Source organism: Peromyscus leucopus, chromosome 2, assembly GCF_004664715.2.
Source record: "Peromyscus leucopus breed LL Stock chromosome 2, UCI_PerLeu_2.1, whole genome shotgun sequence".
Taxonomy (NCBI): Eukaryota; Metazoa; Chordata; class Mammalia; order Rodentia; family Cricetidae; genus Peromyscus; species Peromyscus leucopus.
In genome coordinates this window covers 59,482,988-59,501,726 of record NC_051064.1, presented here as the reverse complement: position 1 = coordinate 59,501,726, position 18,739 = coordinate 59,482,988, and the positions used below count along the sequence as shown (strand labels likewise).

Below are 18,739 nucleotides of genomic sequence, written 5' to 3'. Positions count from 1 at the left end.
CTCAAGTTGTTTGGTCATGGTGTATCGTCACAGCAATAGTAATCCTAACTATGACACCAACTACTTCAGTATCTTCAGAGTCACAGAAAGTGATGTGTTCTTGCAAGATTTCCTATGGAGGGCTGACACTATGGTTAGCATTCTAGTACATACTATCCCTTCATTCCTCACCAAGTATGTTACTCTATTGTTTTTTTTAAATGGTTCTTTATTATTGTGGGAAAGACAGAAAAATCCAAGAGCTGAGGAAACAAGATACAGCCAGGGTAGCCTTCAGGAACACTCACCTACAGCTCCATTGGTAGGGTATTTATTAATATATATATATATATATAAAGTTTCAGATGTTTAGAATACTTTTGTAACAGTTATCAACAAATCAAAGATAGGAAATTTTCAGAAAAAAATACCATGTATTGAATATTGTGACACTTTTCATTGTCATTATTTCCTAAATAATGTTTTATAACAATAATTTACATGGCATTCATATTATATTAGGCATTGTAAGTAATCTATAGATGACTTACTATATATGGGAGGATAGGTGTAGGTCACATGCAAATACTCTGCCATTTTATGTGAGAGTTCCCTCTAAGGCCTGGAGAGCTGAGGAAAGGGACATCTTAAAATAGCCAGAACCGAGTCAGTTCCCCATTCCCAGACAGGGTGAAGTCAGAAGTTTTAAAAGTACAAAATCCTACTGTCTGGTGGTAACTAACCACGAGACGCCCCCCTCCCCCGAGATAACATGATCAGATTTGGGAGATGGGCTGTAAAACTCCTGACAGAGCAAAAAATAAGATAAAGTCCAAGCTCAGGAAAACTGGTCCAAACAAGGGTGGACCCGTACTAAGCCCCTCCTCTCTGAAGAATTTTGTGGTTTCTCCCTTTAAAAGCTAACCTCCCCAAGAAAGAGGAACTCTCCTCTGTGCCTCAATTAGCCAGGTGCTGCGGATGAGGGCTCCCTGCTAGCTTGTATTGCGCCAGGAAGTAAACCTTGCTATAGCAGTCTGGACATCTTTGGTCTACAGTGGTTTCTTTGGGGGTCCTAGTCTGGGCACAACATCTGTAAGAGTTCTGGGCAGCCACTCATCTTGGTTTCTGAAGGAAGTCCTGCCCCCATGCTCCCTCCACACACACATGGGACGACTGTATTTACACAGGTTTGTTAGGAAGTGGGGAGGAAGAACCAGTTATTCACACATGTGGTTGCTTTCGTTAAATCAAAACTGGACTTATATTCATTTAGTAAAAGTTGGCTAGACATTAGTTTCTTTCGATTGTGGGAGCCCACAAAGGTTTCCTAGTGAGATCTGAGCTTGCTTTACACAGCAGGGCTGCATTAGGGGATGGCTTGATCACGTGCGTGGTCACCAGGTGCCTGGCATGGTCTGCACTTGGCTGTGCTGGGGGGAGGTCTTTTGTCCCACCCCTTGGCGTCCCTTTAAAAGGCCCTTTAGAAGAGACAGAAGGGGCTGGTGGATTAGGATCCAAGCCCTCCCGAGCTATCCTGTGTTTCTAACCGTCTCTCTCTTCTACACTTCCATTCACATACTTCTCACTTCTCCCTCCTCAAGAGTATCTTGGAGGAAAAAGAGGGAGCAGGTCTCCTTCATTCAATAAAACAAGAAGGGGTTTGGGAGATGGATCAGTTGGTAAAGTGCTTGCAGCTCAAATATGACTATATGAGTTTACACCCTAGAACCTCTATTTTAAAAAAGCTGGTAGAGTGTGGCTGTGCACTTTTATTCCCAGCACTCAGGAGGCAGAGGCAGGCAGTTCTCTGTAAGTCCAAGGCCAGCATGGTCTATATAGGAGACCCTATCTAAAAATAAATAAATAAAAGGCTGTACATAGCACATTACACATGGTAATTCAGTGCTGAGGGGGGGGGGATACAGGCAGATCCTGGGGAATTCCTAACAGCCAGGCAGGCTAATCTACTTAGCAAGCTTCAGGTCAGTGAAAGAAACAGTCTGGCACCTAAAGAATGACACTTGAGGTTGTCCCTTGGCCTCTACAAGCATGCACACATGTGTATCTGCGCACGCACGCACGCACGCATGCGTGCACGCACACACGCGCGCGCGCGCGCACACACACACACACACACACACACACACACACACACACACACCTTGCGAGAAAGCCAGGAGGGGCAAGAAGCTAAGTTCTTTCTTGGTAGCTTACTCTAGTTAGCAATCTCACCCTAACTTTCTGCCAAGGTTGCAGCAGCTAGAACAACAGGGACGGATCTATCAGGAATACTGGATGGAGGTTGGGCCTTCTTCCTTCCATCAATTCTCTGAAGATAGAGGAGAAGGAAGAGCAAGAAGGTGACAGAGGAACTGATCCATCCAGAGTTCTGCCCCTCCCACCTTCCACCCAGCTTCCCTTCTCAGCTGAGGGCTACCTGTGTGGCTCACACTTACTTAGCTGCAGCGTCCTTTCTCAGCTGTTCGTGCTTCATGAGGAGGTTCTTCCGGTCTCGGAAGGCTTTTCTGACCTTGTATCCTTTGTAGACAGCTTGGATTTTGAAGGCAGCAATGTCTTGTATAGCTGCGATGGACAGGGCACCATGTTCCAGCATGAACTGGATCACCTCATGGCGCTCACCAAGCAATGCATAATCAAGGGGTGTGTACCTGAAGCAAGAGGAAGATTGGTTTTGAATGGACTGTGATTCAAGGCACAGTGAAACTACATTAGCATCTGGCAGAAAGACGCTTGTTCTACCATGGGCTATTTTGCAGGCAAAACCTTCCAGTCTGCTCTCCTTTCTTCTCTAAGGAGAAACAGAACAAAACAAAATAAGAGGCTGGAGGCTCACCTTTGTGTGGCTGAGCTCTGGGAGCTGGCTCACAAGACAGAGCAGTGGTTCTCAACCTTCCAAATGGCTGCGATCCTTTAATACAGTTCCTCGTGTTGTGTGACCCCCAACCATACAATTATTTTATTGCTACTCCACAACTGTAATTTTGCTACTATGATGAACTGTAATGTAAATATCTGGTATGCAGGATATCTGGTATGTGACCCCTGTGAAAGGGTCATTTGACCCCCAAAGGGGGCATGACTCACAGGTTGAGAACCACTGAGCCAGAGGCTATAAGAACATGTGACTACTTCTCTCTCTCCCATGTGCCAAGTGATTCCCTACACCTCTTTGGAAAGGCTCTCCGAATTATTTTTTCTGTAATTACTGATAATTAGTACTTATGAAAAGAAGCCTATTTCCAGACGGGGGACTGATTTCATGATACTGAGGGTCCCTGCAAGTCACTGCAGGTGAGCTGGATTGTTGATTAAATGGTGTTGGTAAAGCCAAGTAGCCACTTGGGTAAAAGAGATTTTTTTTGGTTGCTTGTTTGAGACAGAGTTTCTCTGTGCAGCCATTAAAACTATGTGTGACCACACTCATCTAAAAAGAGACCCATATATTGCTTCATATACCAAAACAGTGCAGATGGAGCAAAGATCGACACATAAAAAACTATGCAGGTATTAGAGGATCCATGGGAGACTGAAGGAGACCCTAATAGTAAACAGGAAGTCCTTTCAAAAAAAGTGATATGAAACTTAAAAATCATAAAACCAGTAAATGTGACTAAGTAATAAAACATTACAAGGAGAACCACCATTTAAAAACCATCAAATAAAATATATTTATAAAACATAAATATATTATTTAAATGGTACATTGTAGTTGTTTTTACTCTTTGGGCCCCACAACCCAGCTCCCAAATAAATACATGGAGACTTATTCTTACTTATGAATGCCTGGCCTTAGCTTGGCTTATTTCTAGCCAGCTTTTCTTAATTTAAAGTATCCCATCTAACTTTCGCCTCTGGGCTTTCCCCTTTCTCTATTCTATATGTCTTTCTTTCCTTTTTACTCCATGGCTGGTTGTGTGGCTAGCCCCTGGCGTCCTCCTCTCCTCCTTTTCTCACTTCTCCCTTCTCTCTCTTCTTCCTTTTATTCTGCCTGCCAGCCCTGCCTATCCCTCTCCTGCCTAGCTACTGGCCATTCAGCTCTTTATTGGACCAATCAGATGTTTTAGGCAAAGTAACACAGCTTCACAGAGTTAAACAATGCAACATGAAAGAATGCAACACATATTTAACTAATATTCCACAGAAGTATGCATTTTAAGAAGAGATGGGATGAAAGAACAAGGACTGAAGTAAAATAATCTCTGGATGATGGCAGCAATGTCACTTCTAACCTCAGACCTGATCTTTTGGGGTCTTAGCCATCCTCATCTGTTAGAGAAATGAATGGGGAAAGTGGATAGTGAATGGAAAGGGGCTTACTCTGCGTCCAGCATGCAGCAGTCCCTACATGTCAGCTGCTGCTCAGGACCCACACTGCAGCAGGGTTTATGGTACCGTAGTAACCGGCCATAAACACTTCCATAGGACCCAAGCTCACATTTACTTAGTGACAACTGCACACTCAGGCCATGTCCACAGGGTGACTGAGGTAGTCAACACAATCATAAACCATAAGCTGACTTAAGTGGGGAAAAAGGATATGATGATAGGGATATAAGATTAGAATCAGAAAGTCACATAATGACTACTGAAAAGAAAATCTCTCTTCAAAACTTGCTTAACAGTTACAGTAAGGCATAAAAGGAAGAGGTTTTTGGAATAAGGGTGGATTGGTTGCTTCAGGAAGGAAACTGAATTCAGAGCCTGTGTTGGGTGAGTCACAGATCCATGTATGGTTTCCTTACTGAAGCCTCAACAACTGAACAACAACAACAACAACAAAAACGGTCATTTCAGAACACCTCAATTTGGGAAACAGAGGCCCATAAATAAGTAGTCTCAAATAATATTTATAAATAGATGTTATTTTGTAAATTCAGAAGAACTAAGAATCTCTTCTGACTGCACATCCACTGATGAAGAGATGATCAGAGAGCCACTCAACACGGGGCAGTGATGTCAACTGACCTTTAAAAGTCACTAAATGCAACATCTTCATTTCATAAATAGAGACCCAGGACAATTAAGCAACTTGCTGACAATTGTGCAACCAGTTTGTACAGAATGTAGATTATAACTAATTGCAAGTAGCTCCCAGTTTGGTAAAACCTCCTCTTCTATCAACTACTGAATGTATTCCAGTACAACAGAACTGCTTATGAGATCAATTTGCATACAACACGTGTATTTAGTAAGCCTAACAATTTTTCTGTAAGTACTAATATGTAGTATTTATCACAACAATCTGGACTGGGAATGAGGAACCTGTGACCCTTGGCCTGTCAATTAGCTTCTCTGAGTTTGTTTCCTCATCCATAGAACAGGGTGAAAAAAAGAGGAGGGAAACTCAGATCTCTTAGGCTATCCTGGATTGAAACTTAACATCTTAAATATTTTTATTATGAAAAAATCATATTTTCATTAAGAGATATTTTAAGTATAAAATATTCAGAAGAAATGCAACTATTTTCCATACTTTCAAAACCCAAATTTAAGAACCAGAAAGTTTTTTTTTTCTTTTTGCTTATGTTTACTTCTGTGGTAGTTTGAATGTAATTGGCCCCCATAATCCCATAATCTCATAGGGGGTAGTACTATTAGGAGGTGTGGCTTTGTTGGAGTGGGTGTGGCCTTGTTGGAGGAAGTGTGTCACTGTGGAGGCGGGCTTTGAGGTTTCCTATGCTCAGGATACCGCCCAGTGTGTCAGTTGATTTCCTGTTGCCTTCAAGATGTAGGACTCTCAGCTCCAGCACCACCTCTGCCTGCATGTGGTGCCCTGCTTCCTGCCATGATGGACTGAACCTCTGGACTGTAAGCAAGTCACCATAATTCCTTTGTAAGAGTTGCCATGGTCATGGGTCTCTTCACAGCAATAGTAACCCTAACTAAGACAACTTCTTTTAATTTCTTCCTTTTAATTTTTTGCTTAAGTATTTTAAGGCAGATTGTAGAGTCCTGTCAGTCTATTTCTATGTGTCTCTTCATTCATCTATACATGATATAGGCACAGCCACAAGGATCATTATGCTAACAAAATTAGCAGGAATTTCTTAGTAAAATACAGCTCACAATTCCTCAACTGTCTCAAACATGCCTTCTTTTAATCATTGATTTATTCAAATTGGAATTTTTAATCAAATCAACCCTAGTTCCAGAGAGACATAATCCAAATATCTAGCCAGGTTTCAAGATTAAAGCTTACATCTAGTGTTTAAGCAACTGACCATGGTGTTGTTATTACCATTCTATCCCAAATTCCATTTAGCAACATTCAGGCATTGTGAATATTCCCACTGACATGAGAGAGTGGCTGTCAGATAGCTATTGACTGAGAGATGGCAGAAGTTGGCAGAAATGATGTCTATTTGGGGGACATCATTTGGTCAGTGTCTATGCACAAGAAATAGAAATTAGCACTACACTGACGGTAACCAGCCAAGAAACTGTGTAGACACCGAGAAGAGATAACATACAATTGGACTTGCCACATGGGAATGGGCTGATGAGTTCAGCAGAATGCTCAAACCAGAATGTCAATAAACATAAGCTGCAGTGCCAGCTTCTGACACGTGTGTATCAAGGTGCATGGCTGGCAAAACACTGAGACAGACTGAGGGACGGCCACTCTCTCCAGGACATTTTTTCATTGTTTCTTTATAAAGAGATCAGCTAGAAAATAAACACTGTTAGAGCAAATTCTTCTTTTTAATCACTTCTCCACTTCACAGACACTAATAGATTTTGTGATTGGCTTTAGGAAATAAGCATCTTCTTTTTAATTAATTGACTGCTGCTGCTGCTGTGCATATGCATGTGTGTGAATGTGTGGGTGAGCAAGGGCCACAGTACAATGGAGAGCAGAGAACAACTTCCAGCAGCTGGTTCTCTCCTTCTACTGTGGGCTCTGGAGTGCTCTTACCTGCTAAGCCATCTTTCTGGCCCAGAAGTTCTTCAAAGAAATCACTAATTTGGGAAATAATTATCTTTCCCTTCTGTTTTTCATTTGGAACTTAAAGAGAGACACCTTCAGTTTTCTTGCTAACACAGAAAAACTCTGGAAGACGTTTGAAAGCCTGATTATAAACTTAGTCACCACCTACAATTTACTAGAATCTTCCTAGAGCCACGATCCTCAGAATCTGTCCTGCATAGACTTCCCTTTGTTTCTGGTCCTTTTCTACCCATGCTGGGGATGCAGCCTATAGCTTAGCATATGGTAGGTAGGCAGTCAAAACTGAGCTACACTCCCACCATGTCTGAGCCTTTGTATTGGGCCAGAGTCCTTGAGTGACAACCTTAGCATATCTCTGTGAACCATATTATTCAAGAAGGCAGTATTTATAGATATTTATAGATGGTCAGCTTTCATCTCGGCTTCTCCATGTTTTCAGACACATGACAGCAGCCTCTTGTCCACTAACTAACTATATCCTCACCACTAATAGAAACAGTTTAAATATGTAACTCATTCTGCTCATCTAGATGAATTCCTGGGCCTGGTCATTCAGGATTTCATGGGCCATATGTTATGCACAAGCTTGAAGAAGGTCCTTTTCCTAATCTGTAAATGTGAATCTGTCATAAGTAGTCCCCAAAGTTTTGGGCAAGTGCAAAACTGCCATGGTTCTAAGTGAACACTACATGGAAATGTGCTCTTTCCTCTGGCTCAGGATTGCTTGGTACAATGTTTCCTTATGAGTATACTTACTATTTCTGAACCAATATCTCAACTTGAGATTTTCTTCTTCATCTGAAAGGAAGGATGTGAGATGAACAACACTATACTCCCCTTCTCAATCAATACCTTACCTCTCTTCATTGTTCTCCATCTGATTAGGAAAAGCAGCAAAATCCAGCAGTAATTTAATTGCATCAAGGTAGCCATTATTACAGGACCAGTGCAAAGCTGTTCGTCCCTGCAAGTATAAACAAATCAACTGTACTGGAGTAAGCAATTTCAGCACATAACTCAGAAGAAACAATTTTCCCTCAGATTGATCAATAATAAAGAAGAGATACTGTGAAGTATGTAATAGAGAAAAAAGATGCTTCTTAACCACAGTGATCACAATGAACATGTTTGTCAAAGGGCATCATGCACTGTCCATGGTGAGACCTGAGAAGGAATCAAAATTGCTCAAAGAATATTCCAACCAAGAATGCAAACTCTGACTTTCACTGCAAGAAAACAGAAGGTAAACCCAATATGAGTCAAATTCAATAAAATAAATGATGGGATGGCTATTCTTGGTTGTCAACTCGACTACATCTGGAATGAACTTAAACACAAGTGGCTAGGTACACCTGTGAGGGATTCTTCTTAGTTAAATCATTTGAAATGGAAAGAACCCTCCCCCAAGCCGGATCTTTTGAGGTGGGAAGATCCATCTTAAATCTGGGCCACAACTTCTGCTGGCAGCCTATAGAAAGGACATGGAAGAAGGAAGCATACTCTCTTTGTCTGCTTGCCCACGTTCTAACTGACAAGTTCATTCCATCACTGGCATTAAAGCCTACTTCTTCAGGATTCTGGTGTACACTGAAGACCAACTAAGATACCTAGCCTTGTGGACTGAACAACTACTGGATTCTGGGACTTTCTGTTGGTAGAAAGCACTGTAGGACCACAGCCTGTAAGCCACTCTAGTAAATCCCATATACATTTCAGTTCTATTCTATCGGTTCTGTTCCTCCAGTGGACCCTGACTAATACAAATGGCAGGTAATGAAGTATGGATAAAGAAAATGTGGTACATTTACACAATGGAGTACACAGTGGTAAAAAAAATCAATGACATCATGAAATCTGCAGGCAAATGGATGGAACTAGAAAAGATCATCCTGAGTGAGGTAACCCAGACCCAGAAAGACAAACATGGTATGTACTCACTTATAAGTGGATATTAGCCATAAAGTAAAAGATGACCACGCTACAATCCACAGACCCAGAGAAGCTAAGTAACAAGGAGGGCTCAAGGGAGGATGCATGAAGCTCACTGTGAAGGGGAAATAGAATAGACATCACGAGTGGATGGAGGGAAGGGTCTGGATTTGGGGGTGGGGTGGGCATGGGAACAGGAAGAATCAGGTCAGGCGAGGATGGAGAGAGAGAGTATTGGGAAAGACAACTGGAAGGGGGGGGACAGCTCTAAGATGAGCTAGAAACCTAGTGCAATGGAAACTCCCAGGAATCTATGAGGGTGACCCTAGCTAAGACCCCTAGCAATGGGGGATACAGAGCCTGAACTGGCCATCTCCTGTAATCAGGCAAGACTTCTAGTGGAGGAATTGGGACACCAGCCCAGTCACAAAACCTTTGACTTATAATTTGGCCTGCCTACAAGATATGCTGGGGTAAAGGTGGCACAGAAATTATAGGAATGGCCAAGCAATGACTGGTCAAGCTTGAGACCCATGCCATGAGAGTGAGCTAACCCTGACACTGCCCAGAGGGCTAGGACCCAGAGGGCCAGGACCCAGAGGCTGGACAGCCCAGAGACCTAGAATAGAACCAAACATGATGGACAAAAAAAAAAAAAAAGTCAATGAAATGATTCCTAACGATATTCTCCTATACGCATAGATTGGTGTCTAGCTCAATTGTCATTAGAGAGGCTTCATCCAGTAACTAACAGAAACAGATACAGAGACCCACAGCCAAACATTAGATGGACCTCTGGGAATTCTGCAGAAGAGGGGGAAGAAGGATTATAGAAGCCAGAGAGGTCAAGGATGCCACAAGAAAACCCACACAATCAACTAACTTGGGCTCATAGGGGCTCACAGAGACTGAATCACCAATCAGAGAGCTTACATGTGAGTGACCCAGGCCCTCTGCATGTATGTTACAGTTGTGAGGCTTGGTCTTCTTATGGGACTCCTAACAGTGGGAATAAGGACTGTCTGTGACTCTTTTGCCTGCTTTTGGGACCCATTCCTCCTACTGGGTTGCCTCATCCAGCCTTAACAGGAGAGGAGGTGCTTATTCTTACTGCAACTTGATATGCCATGGCTGGCTGACATATACATATACATATACATATACATATACATATACATATACATATACATATACATATATATATGAATGAGGCCTGCTCTTTTCTGAAGAGAAAGGAAGAGGAGTGGATGAAGAGGGGAGAGGGGAGGTTTGGGGGAGGGAGGAGAAAATATGATTGGGCTGGGAAAAAATTAATTAATCGGGGTTGGAGAGATGGCTCAACAGTTAAGAGCACTGGTTGTTCTTCCAGAGGTCCTGAGTTCAATTCCCAGCAACCACATGGTAGCTCACAACCATCTGTAATGAGATCTGGTGACCTCTTCTGACCTGCATGTATACATACATACAGAACACTATACATAATCTTAAAAAATTAATTAATCAAAACCACAAATGGCATGTATTTAAGATTTTCAATGTCATAAAAGATAAAAAAAAAAAAAGTCAATAAGACAGCTCAGCCAGCAAGGGTGCTTGCCACCAAGCTTGATGACCTACATTTGATCCTAAAATCATGGAGCGAGGACAACTGACATAACCCAGGTACACATGCATATGCACACACACATGCATACGCGCGCACACACACACACAAATAATTAAATGTAGAAAAAAGGAATCTCAAGAAGGCATGAAGCACTGTAGAAGAGAAGTAAGGTCTTTATAATGCTGAAGGAGTCAGAGCCCAAATATGTACACATCTAACACAGCTTCCAAACATATCAGACAAATGGACTAGATGACAGGGAATTAGAGCCAGCATCATGACAGAGTTTGAAAAATGTTTTAAAATTTTTATTCATTTTTTTCACAGTGGTAGATTTTAAGTTGCTTTATTTTATCTATTTATTTGTTTTTTTTTTTTTTTAATTTCTGAGACAGAGTTTTTCTGTGTAACAGTTCTGGGTGTCCTAGAATTCGCTTTGTAGACCAGGCTGGCCTTGAACTCACAGAGATCCACCTGCTTCTGCCTCCCAAGTGCTGGGATTAAAGGTGTGCACCACCACTGCCCAGTAAGTTGCTTTATTTTGTAATGGCTGATGTTAGAAACATGTAAGAGAGCACTGATGATATAGAAGATGTAAGTAACACAACCTGAAGATTGGTATTTAGACATAAAACATTGCATTAAACAATGACAGAATTAGAACTCTTCTCAATTATATATGCAGCACTTACCAAAATAAGCCATATTTGGACTATGAAGTCTCAAAAGAATAACACCCTTCTCTGCAAAGATGTCTATAACCTAACTTCTATAACCCTGATTTGTGATGCTACACAGAAAAGCAGCTGTCCTGAGAGGGGCAGATCACTCGGGATTATCTGTGCTGTAATCACAAGGGTCTTTCCAAGGGAAAGAGGGTTGGGGAGTAGGTGTCAGTGACTCAGCTAGCCCTTGCCAGCTCTGACGATGGAGGAGTATGGCCATGACTTAAGCAGCCTCTAAATGCTGGAAAAGTTAAAAATAATAATAATAATAATAAAAACCCTGCTTTTCCCCAAGGTCTCCAAAACAAGGCAACCCTGTTGTACTGTGGTGTCTTAGTCCAGCGAGACTGGTGTGGAAAAGTGACACAATTAATTTGTGTTGGATGTTTGTGCTAATTTATCACAGGAGCATTAGGTAACTAATCTATTAAATTAAGGTTGAGAAATAAGGAAATATCCAGCTGCCTGTAAAATAAACAATAGACTCCCAAATAATGTGCAATCTAGCAAATAAAGCAAAGGGAAAAGAGGAAAACACACTCACTATATGGCAGTGAAGGTGTGACTTAACCAAAAGCAGGCAGTACAGCTAAAGCAGGCTTAGAGGAGGTAGGCTGACAAAGATTAGAGCTTAAATTTTCATCTGAAGAATCTAACATCCCAGAACTCAGGAGGCTGAGCCAAAAGGATCTCCAGTTGGAGGTCAGCCAGAGGTAAATAACAAGTTCCAGGATGAGCTACAAGGTGGGATTCTGTCTTTGAAAGAAGAGAATTTTTTTTTAAGCGAGCACCTATAATCCTAACACGTGGGTTCTGGAGGTGAGGGCGGGAGGATCAAGTGTTTAACATCAAGTGGCTACACAGGAAGCTGCAAGGCTAGCCTTGGGTTCATGAGACCTTGTCTTAAAAACCAGGCCCTGCCCACCAAACCAAGAGTAAGTCAAACCTGCAGAAAATGGGAGGCAGGGAATAAAGATGAGAGAAAACACCATTCAAAAAGCAAATGTGCTCAAAATGAGAAAGTCAGCAAAGACAGATGTCCTTGGAAGGGTTAAAAACGACAGGTGGAAAGTTTAAAGAAAAAAAAAAAGGAGAGAGATAATACATATTACCAATGCACACACTTAATGGGGAGTCCTAAAACATAATATAGACAAGTGCAGATATGACCAACTTTTTATAAATACAACTAAAATTTTGAATAAAATGGACAAATTTCCAAACAAGTGCACTTACCAAAGCTGAAAGAAAATTACTAGGAAACAGAATAGTCTAACAGCCACTTACAAGCTGGATCAGTTATTAACAAATTATACATTAAGAAAATTCCCAGGACCAGTGGACTTCAACAACAAATTTTTCCATATACTTAAGGAAGATATGACATCAATCTCATGCAAATTCCTGAAGAGGGAATACTTTTAAGCCCTTTTTTTTTATAAGATCAGAAACTCCTTCCTACACAAACATGACAATTATTATTAGACAATTATTAGAATGGGAAATTATCATGTACATAAGACACAAAGTCTTAGAATATTAGTAAAATCCACCCACATCTAAAAGTAATGCTAACCTGTAAGTGAGGTTTACTCTACAGGTGGAAGGCAAGTTTAACATCAGAACAAAATTTAGTAGACATGATCTACTTATCAATAGAAAAGAGAAGAGAAAGATGGGACCATGTTAGTAGATGCACAAAGAGTATTTCATATAAATCTAACTACGATTTTTAAAAATTCTAAGCAACCACAAATATAATCTCATGCAATGGTGAAGTATTCAAAACTGGATCTCTGAGTAGCCAGAATGAATTAAAGATAGTCAGTATCACCAATTCTATTCAGAACTATCTGAGAGATCCTAGACAGCTCTAAATAGATGATTCCAAAATGCGATATATAAAACTGAATAGAGCTAGAAAGTTGCCAATAGAAGTATGTAAGAAATTGCCTACATGGCAAAACATAAAAGATATGCTAAATTATAAATGACACATTCCTACTAATATAGGAACAAGGACCATAGTTTACATATTTTCCCTTATGTTACTTGCAACTTTTTTTTTAATATATATTTTATTTTACAATACCATTCAGTTCTACATATCAGTCATGGGTTCCCCTATTCTCCCCCCTCCCACCCCCTCCCCTTACCGACAGCCTACCCCCCATTCCCACCTCCTCCAGGACAAGTCCTCCCCCGAGGACTGCGATCAACCTGGTAGACTCAGTCCAGGCAGGTCCAGTCCCTTCCTCCCAGACTGAGCCAAGTGTCCCTGCATAAGCTCCAGGTTTCAAACAGCCAACTCATGCAATGAGCACAGGACTTGGTCCCACTGCCTAGTTGCCTCCCAAACTGATCAAGCCAATCAACTGTCTCACCTATTCAGAGGGCCTGATCTAGCTGGGGGCCCCTCAACCTTTGGTTCATAGTTCATGTGTTCATTCATTTGGCTATTTTTTTTCAATAATTGAGTAGAACCGAAATTTATTATAAGCCACAGTCGTCCTAGGGACCTCCATGCTATATATATAGCCTCTATGGTTCTATGGGTTGTGGTCTGATTGTTCTTTATTTTATATCTGGAATCCACCTATGAGTGAGTACATACCATGACTGTCTTTCTGGGTTTGGGTTACCTCACTCAGGATGATTTTTTCTAGTTCTATCCATTTGCCTGCAAATTTCATGCTTTCACTGTTTTTCTCTGCTGAGTAGTACTCCATTGTGCATATGTACCACATTTTTTTCCATCCATTCTTCCATTGATGGGCATCTAGGTTGTTTCCAGGTTCTGGCTATTACAAATAGTGCTGCTATGAACATAGCTGAGCATGTATCTTTATGGTATGAATCAGCATTCCTTGGGTATATGCCCAAGAGTGGGATGGCTGGGTCTTGAGGTAGTTCGATTCCTAATTTTCTGAGAAACCGCCATACTGATTTCCACAGTGGTTGTACAAGTTTACATTCCCACCAACAGTGGAGGAGTGTTCCCTTTGCTCCACATCCTCTCCAACATTGGTTGTCATTGGTGTTTTTGATCGTAGCCATTCTGACAGGTGTAAGGTGGTATCTCAGAGTTGTTTTGATTTGCATTTCTCTGATGATTAAGGATGTTGAGCATTTCTTTAAATGTCTTTCAGCCATTTGTGATTCTTGTTTTGTGAATTTTCTGTTTAGCTCTTTAGCCAATTTTTTAATTGGACTGTTCAGTATTTTGATGTCTAGTTTCTTGAGTTCTTTATATATTGTGGAGATCAATCCTCTGTCAGATGTGGGGTTGGTGAAGATCTTTTCCCAATCTGTTGGCTGTCTTTTTGTCTTATTGACTGTGTCTTTTGCCCTGCAAAAGCTTCTCAGTTTCGAGAGGTCCCATTTATTAATTGTTGTGCTCAAGGTCTGTGTTGTTGGTGTTTTATTTAGGAAATGGTCTCCGGTGCCAATGCATTCAAGAGTGCTTCTTATTTTCTTTTCTATTAAATTTAGTATAACTGGATTTGTGTTTAGGTCTTTGATCCACTTGGACTTGAGTTTTATGCAAGGTGACAGATATGGATCTATTTGTAATCTTTTACATATTGACATCCAGTTATGCCAGCACCATTTGTTGAAGATATTTTCTTTTTTTCCATTGTATAGTTTTGGCTCCTTTGTCAAAAACCAGGTGTTCATATGTGCATGGATTAATGTCAGGGTCTTCAATTCGATTCCATTGGTCCATATGTCTGTTTTTATACCAGTACCAAGCTGTTTTTATTACTATAGCTCTATAGTAGAGTTTGAGGTCAGGGATGGTGATGCCTCCAAGGGTTGCTTTATTGTATAGGATTCTTTTAGCTATCCTCGGTCTTTTGTTTTTCCATATAAAGTTGAGTATTTTTCTTTCCAAGTCTGTGAAGAATTGTGTTGGGATTTTGATGGGGATTGCATTGAATCTGTAGATTGCTTTTGGTAAGATTGCCATTTTTACTATGTTAATCCTACCTATCCATGAGCATGGGAGATCCTTCCATTTTCTGATATCTTCTTCAATTTCTTTCTTTAGAGATTTAAAGTTCTTATCAAAAAGGTCCTTCACTTGTTTAGTTAGTGTTACCCAAGGTATTTTATATTATTTGTGGCTATTGTAAAGGGTGATGTTTCTCTGACTTCTTTCTCAGCCCTTTTATCATTTGTGTATAGGAGGGCTACTGATTTTTTTGAGTTGATCTTGTATCCTGCCACTTTACTGAAGGAGTTTATCAGCTGTAGGAGTTCCCTGGTAGAGTTTTTGGGGTCACTTATGTATACTATCATATCATCTGCAAATAGTGAAAGTTTGACTTCTTCCTTTCCAATTTGTATCCCTTTGATCTCCTTTTGTTGTCTTATTGCTCTAGCTAGAACTTCTAGTACTATATTGAATAAATATGGGGAGAGTGGACAGCCTTGTCTTGTTCCTGAATTTAGTGGTATCGCTTTGAGTTTCTCTCCATTTAATTTGATGTTTGCTGTTGGCTTGCTATAAATTGCTTTTATTATGTTTAGGAAATGTTCCTTGTATTCCTGATCTTTCTAAGACCTTTATCATGAAGGGGTGTTGGATTTTGTCAAAGGCTTTTTCAGCATCTAAGGAGATGATCATGTGGTTTTTTTCTTTCAGTTTGTTTATATGGTGTATTACATTGACTGATTTTCGTATGTTGAACCATCCTTGCATCCCTGGGATGAATCCTACTTGGTCGTGATGGATAATTGTTTTGATGTATTCTTGGATTCTGTTTGCCAATATTTTGTTGAGTATTTTTGCATCAATGTTCATGAGGGAGATTAGTCTGTAGTTCTCTTTCTTTGTTGTATCTTTGTGTGGTTTGGGTATCAGGGTAATTGTAGCCTCATAAAAAGAGTTTGGTAGTGTTCCTTCTGTTTCTATTGTGTGGAACACTTTGAAGAGGATTGGTATTAGTTCTTCTTTGAAAGTCTGGTAGAATTCTGCACTGAAACCATCTGTTCTTGGGCTTTTTTTGGATGGGAGACTTTTGATGTTGTTTCTATTTCTTTAGGGGTTATTGGTCTATTTAAATGGCTTATCTGGTCTTGATTTAATTTTGGTATGTGATATTTCTGCAGAAAATTGTCCATTTCTTCCTAGTTTTCCATTTTTGTGGAGTACAGGTTTTTGAAGTATGATCTGATGATTCTCTGGATTTCCTCATTGTCTGTTGTTATGTCTCCTTTTTCATTTCTGATTTTTTAAATTTGGGTGTTCTCTCTTTGCCTTTTTGTTATTTTGGCTAGGGGTTTGTCTATCTTGTTGAATTTTTCAAAGAACCAACTTTTTGTTTCATTGATTTTTTGTATTGTTCTCTTGTTTTCTATTTCGTTGATTTCAGCCCTCAATTTGATTATTTCCTGGCGTCTACTTCTCCTGGGTGAGTTTGTTTCTTTTTGTTCTAGAGCTTTCAGTTGTGCTGTTAATTCATTGGTATGGGATTGCTCCATCTTCTTTATGTGTGCATTTAGAGCTATGAATTTTCCTCTTAGCACTGCTTTCATAGTGTCCCATAAGTTTGGGTATGTTGTACTTTCATTTTCATTGAATTCTAGGAACTCTTCAATTTCTGTCTTTATTTCTTCCTTGACCATTGATGTTTCAGGTGGGCATTATTCAGTTTCCATGAGTTTGTGGGTTTTCTATAATTTTGTTGTTGTTGAGGTCTAACTTTAAGGCATGGTGGTCTGATAAGATACAGGAGGTTATTCCAATTTTTTTTATCTGTTGAGATTTGTTTTGTGTCCAAGCATGTGGTCAATTTTTGAGAAGGTTCCATGGGGTGCTGAGAAGAAGGTATATTCTTTTGTGTTAGGATGGAATATTCTGTAGATATCTATTAGGTCCATTTGAGTCATAACATCTGTTAGGTCCTTTATTTCTTTGTTAAGTTTCAGTCTGGTAGATCTATCTTTTGGTGAGAGTGGTGTGTTAAAATCTCCCACTATTAATGTGTGGGTTTTGGTGTGCGTTTTAAACTTTAGTAGTATTTCTTTTATGAATGTGGGTGCTTTTGTATTTGGAGCATAAATGTTTAGAATCGAGACTTCATCTTGGTGGATTTTTCCCATGGTAAATATGTAATGTCCATCCTGATCTCTTTTGATTGATTTTAGTTTGAAATCTATTTTATTAGATATTAGGATAGCTACACCAGCTTGTTTCTTAGGTCCATTTGCTTGGAAAGCCTTTTCCCAGCCCTTTACTCGGAGGTAGTGTCTGTCTTTGAAGTTAAGGTGTGTTTCTTGTATGCAGCAGATGGATGGGTCCTGTTTTCTTAACCATTCTGTTAGCCTGTGTCTTTTTATAGGTGAGTTGAGACCATTGATATTGATGGATATTAATGACCAGTGATTGTTAATTCCTGTTAATTTTTGTGGTTGTGTTGTGTTGTCATTCTGTGGTGTATGTTGGTGTAGGATTATCTATTGCTTGATTTTTCATGGATGTGTTTAGCTTCTTTGGGTTGGATTTTCCCTTCTAGTGCTTTCTGTAGGGCTGGGTTTGTGGACAGGTATTGATTAAATCTGGTTTTATCCTGGAATATTTTGTTTACTCCGCCTATGGTGATTGAGAGTTTTGCTGGGTATAATAGTCTGGGTTGGCATCCGTGGTCTCTTAGTGTCTGCATGAGATTTGTCCATGATCTTCTAGCTTTCATAGTCTCTATTGAGTAGTCTGGTGTTATTCTGATGGGTTTGCCTTTATATGTTACTTGGTCTTTTTCCTTTGCGGCTCTTAATATTTTTTCTTTGTTCTGTGTGTTTAGTGTTTTGATTATTATGTGGCGAGGGACTTTTTTTTTTGGATCCAGCCTATTCGGTGTTCTGTAAGCTTCTTGTATCTTCATAGGTATTTCTTTCTTTAGGTTAGGAAAGTTTTCTTCTATGATTTTGTTGAATATATTTTCTGTGCCTTTGAGTTGGTATTCTTCTCCTTCTATCCCTATTATTCTTAGGTTTGGTCTTTTCATGGTGTCCCAAATTTCCTGGACGTTTTGTGTTACGACTTTTTTGTCTTTAGTGTTTTCTTTGACTGACGAATCTATTTTCTCTATCGTGTCTTCAGTGTCAGAGATTCTCTGTTCCATCTCTTGCAATCGGTTGGTTATGCTTGTTTCTGTAGTTCCTGTTCGTTTAGTCAGGATTTCTATTTCCAGCATTCCCTCAGCATGTGTTTTCTTTATTGTCTCAAATTGATTTTTCAGATCTTGGAATGTTTCTTTCATCTGTTTAATTGCTTTTTCTTGGCTTGATTTGATTTCTTCCCATTTTTTGTTCATTTTTTCTTCCATTTCTTTAAGGGAGTTTTTTATTTCCTCTTTAATGGAGTTTTTCATTTCCTCTTTAAGGAAAGTTTTTATTTCCTCTTTAAGGGAATGTTTTATTTCTTCTTTAAGGGCCTCTATCATCTTCTTAAAGTCATTTTTAGGGTTGATTTTTTCTGTTTCTTCTGTCTTGGTATGTTCAGGTCTTGCAGGTGTAGAATCACTA

General features: G+C 40.0%; 1 protein-coding gene across 1 annotated transcript in view; it reads right to left on the bottom strand.

The window, feature by feature from the left end:
- Positions 1 to 18,739, bottom strand: part of Invs (inversin) — a 166,929-nt gene that overhangs the window by 27,926 nt on the left and 120,264 nt on the right. Inside the window, 2 exon segments of the mRNA XM_028882764.2 lie at positions 2,436 to 2,648; positions 7,807 to 7,913. Of these exon segments, the coding sequence (XP_028738597.1) occupies positions 2,436 to 2,648; positions 7,807 to 7,913 (320 nt within the window).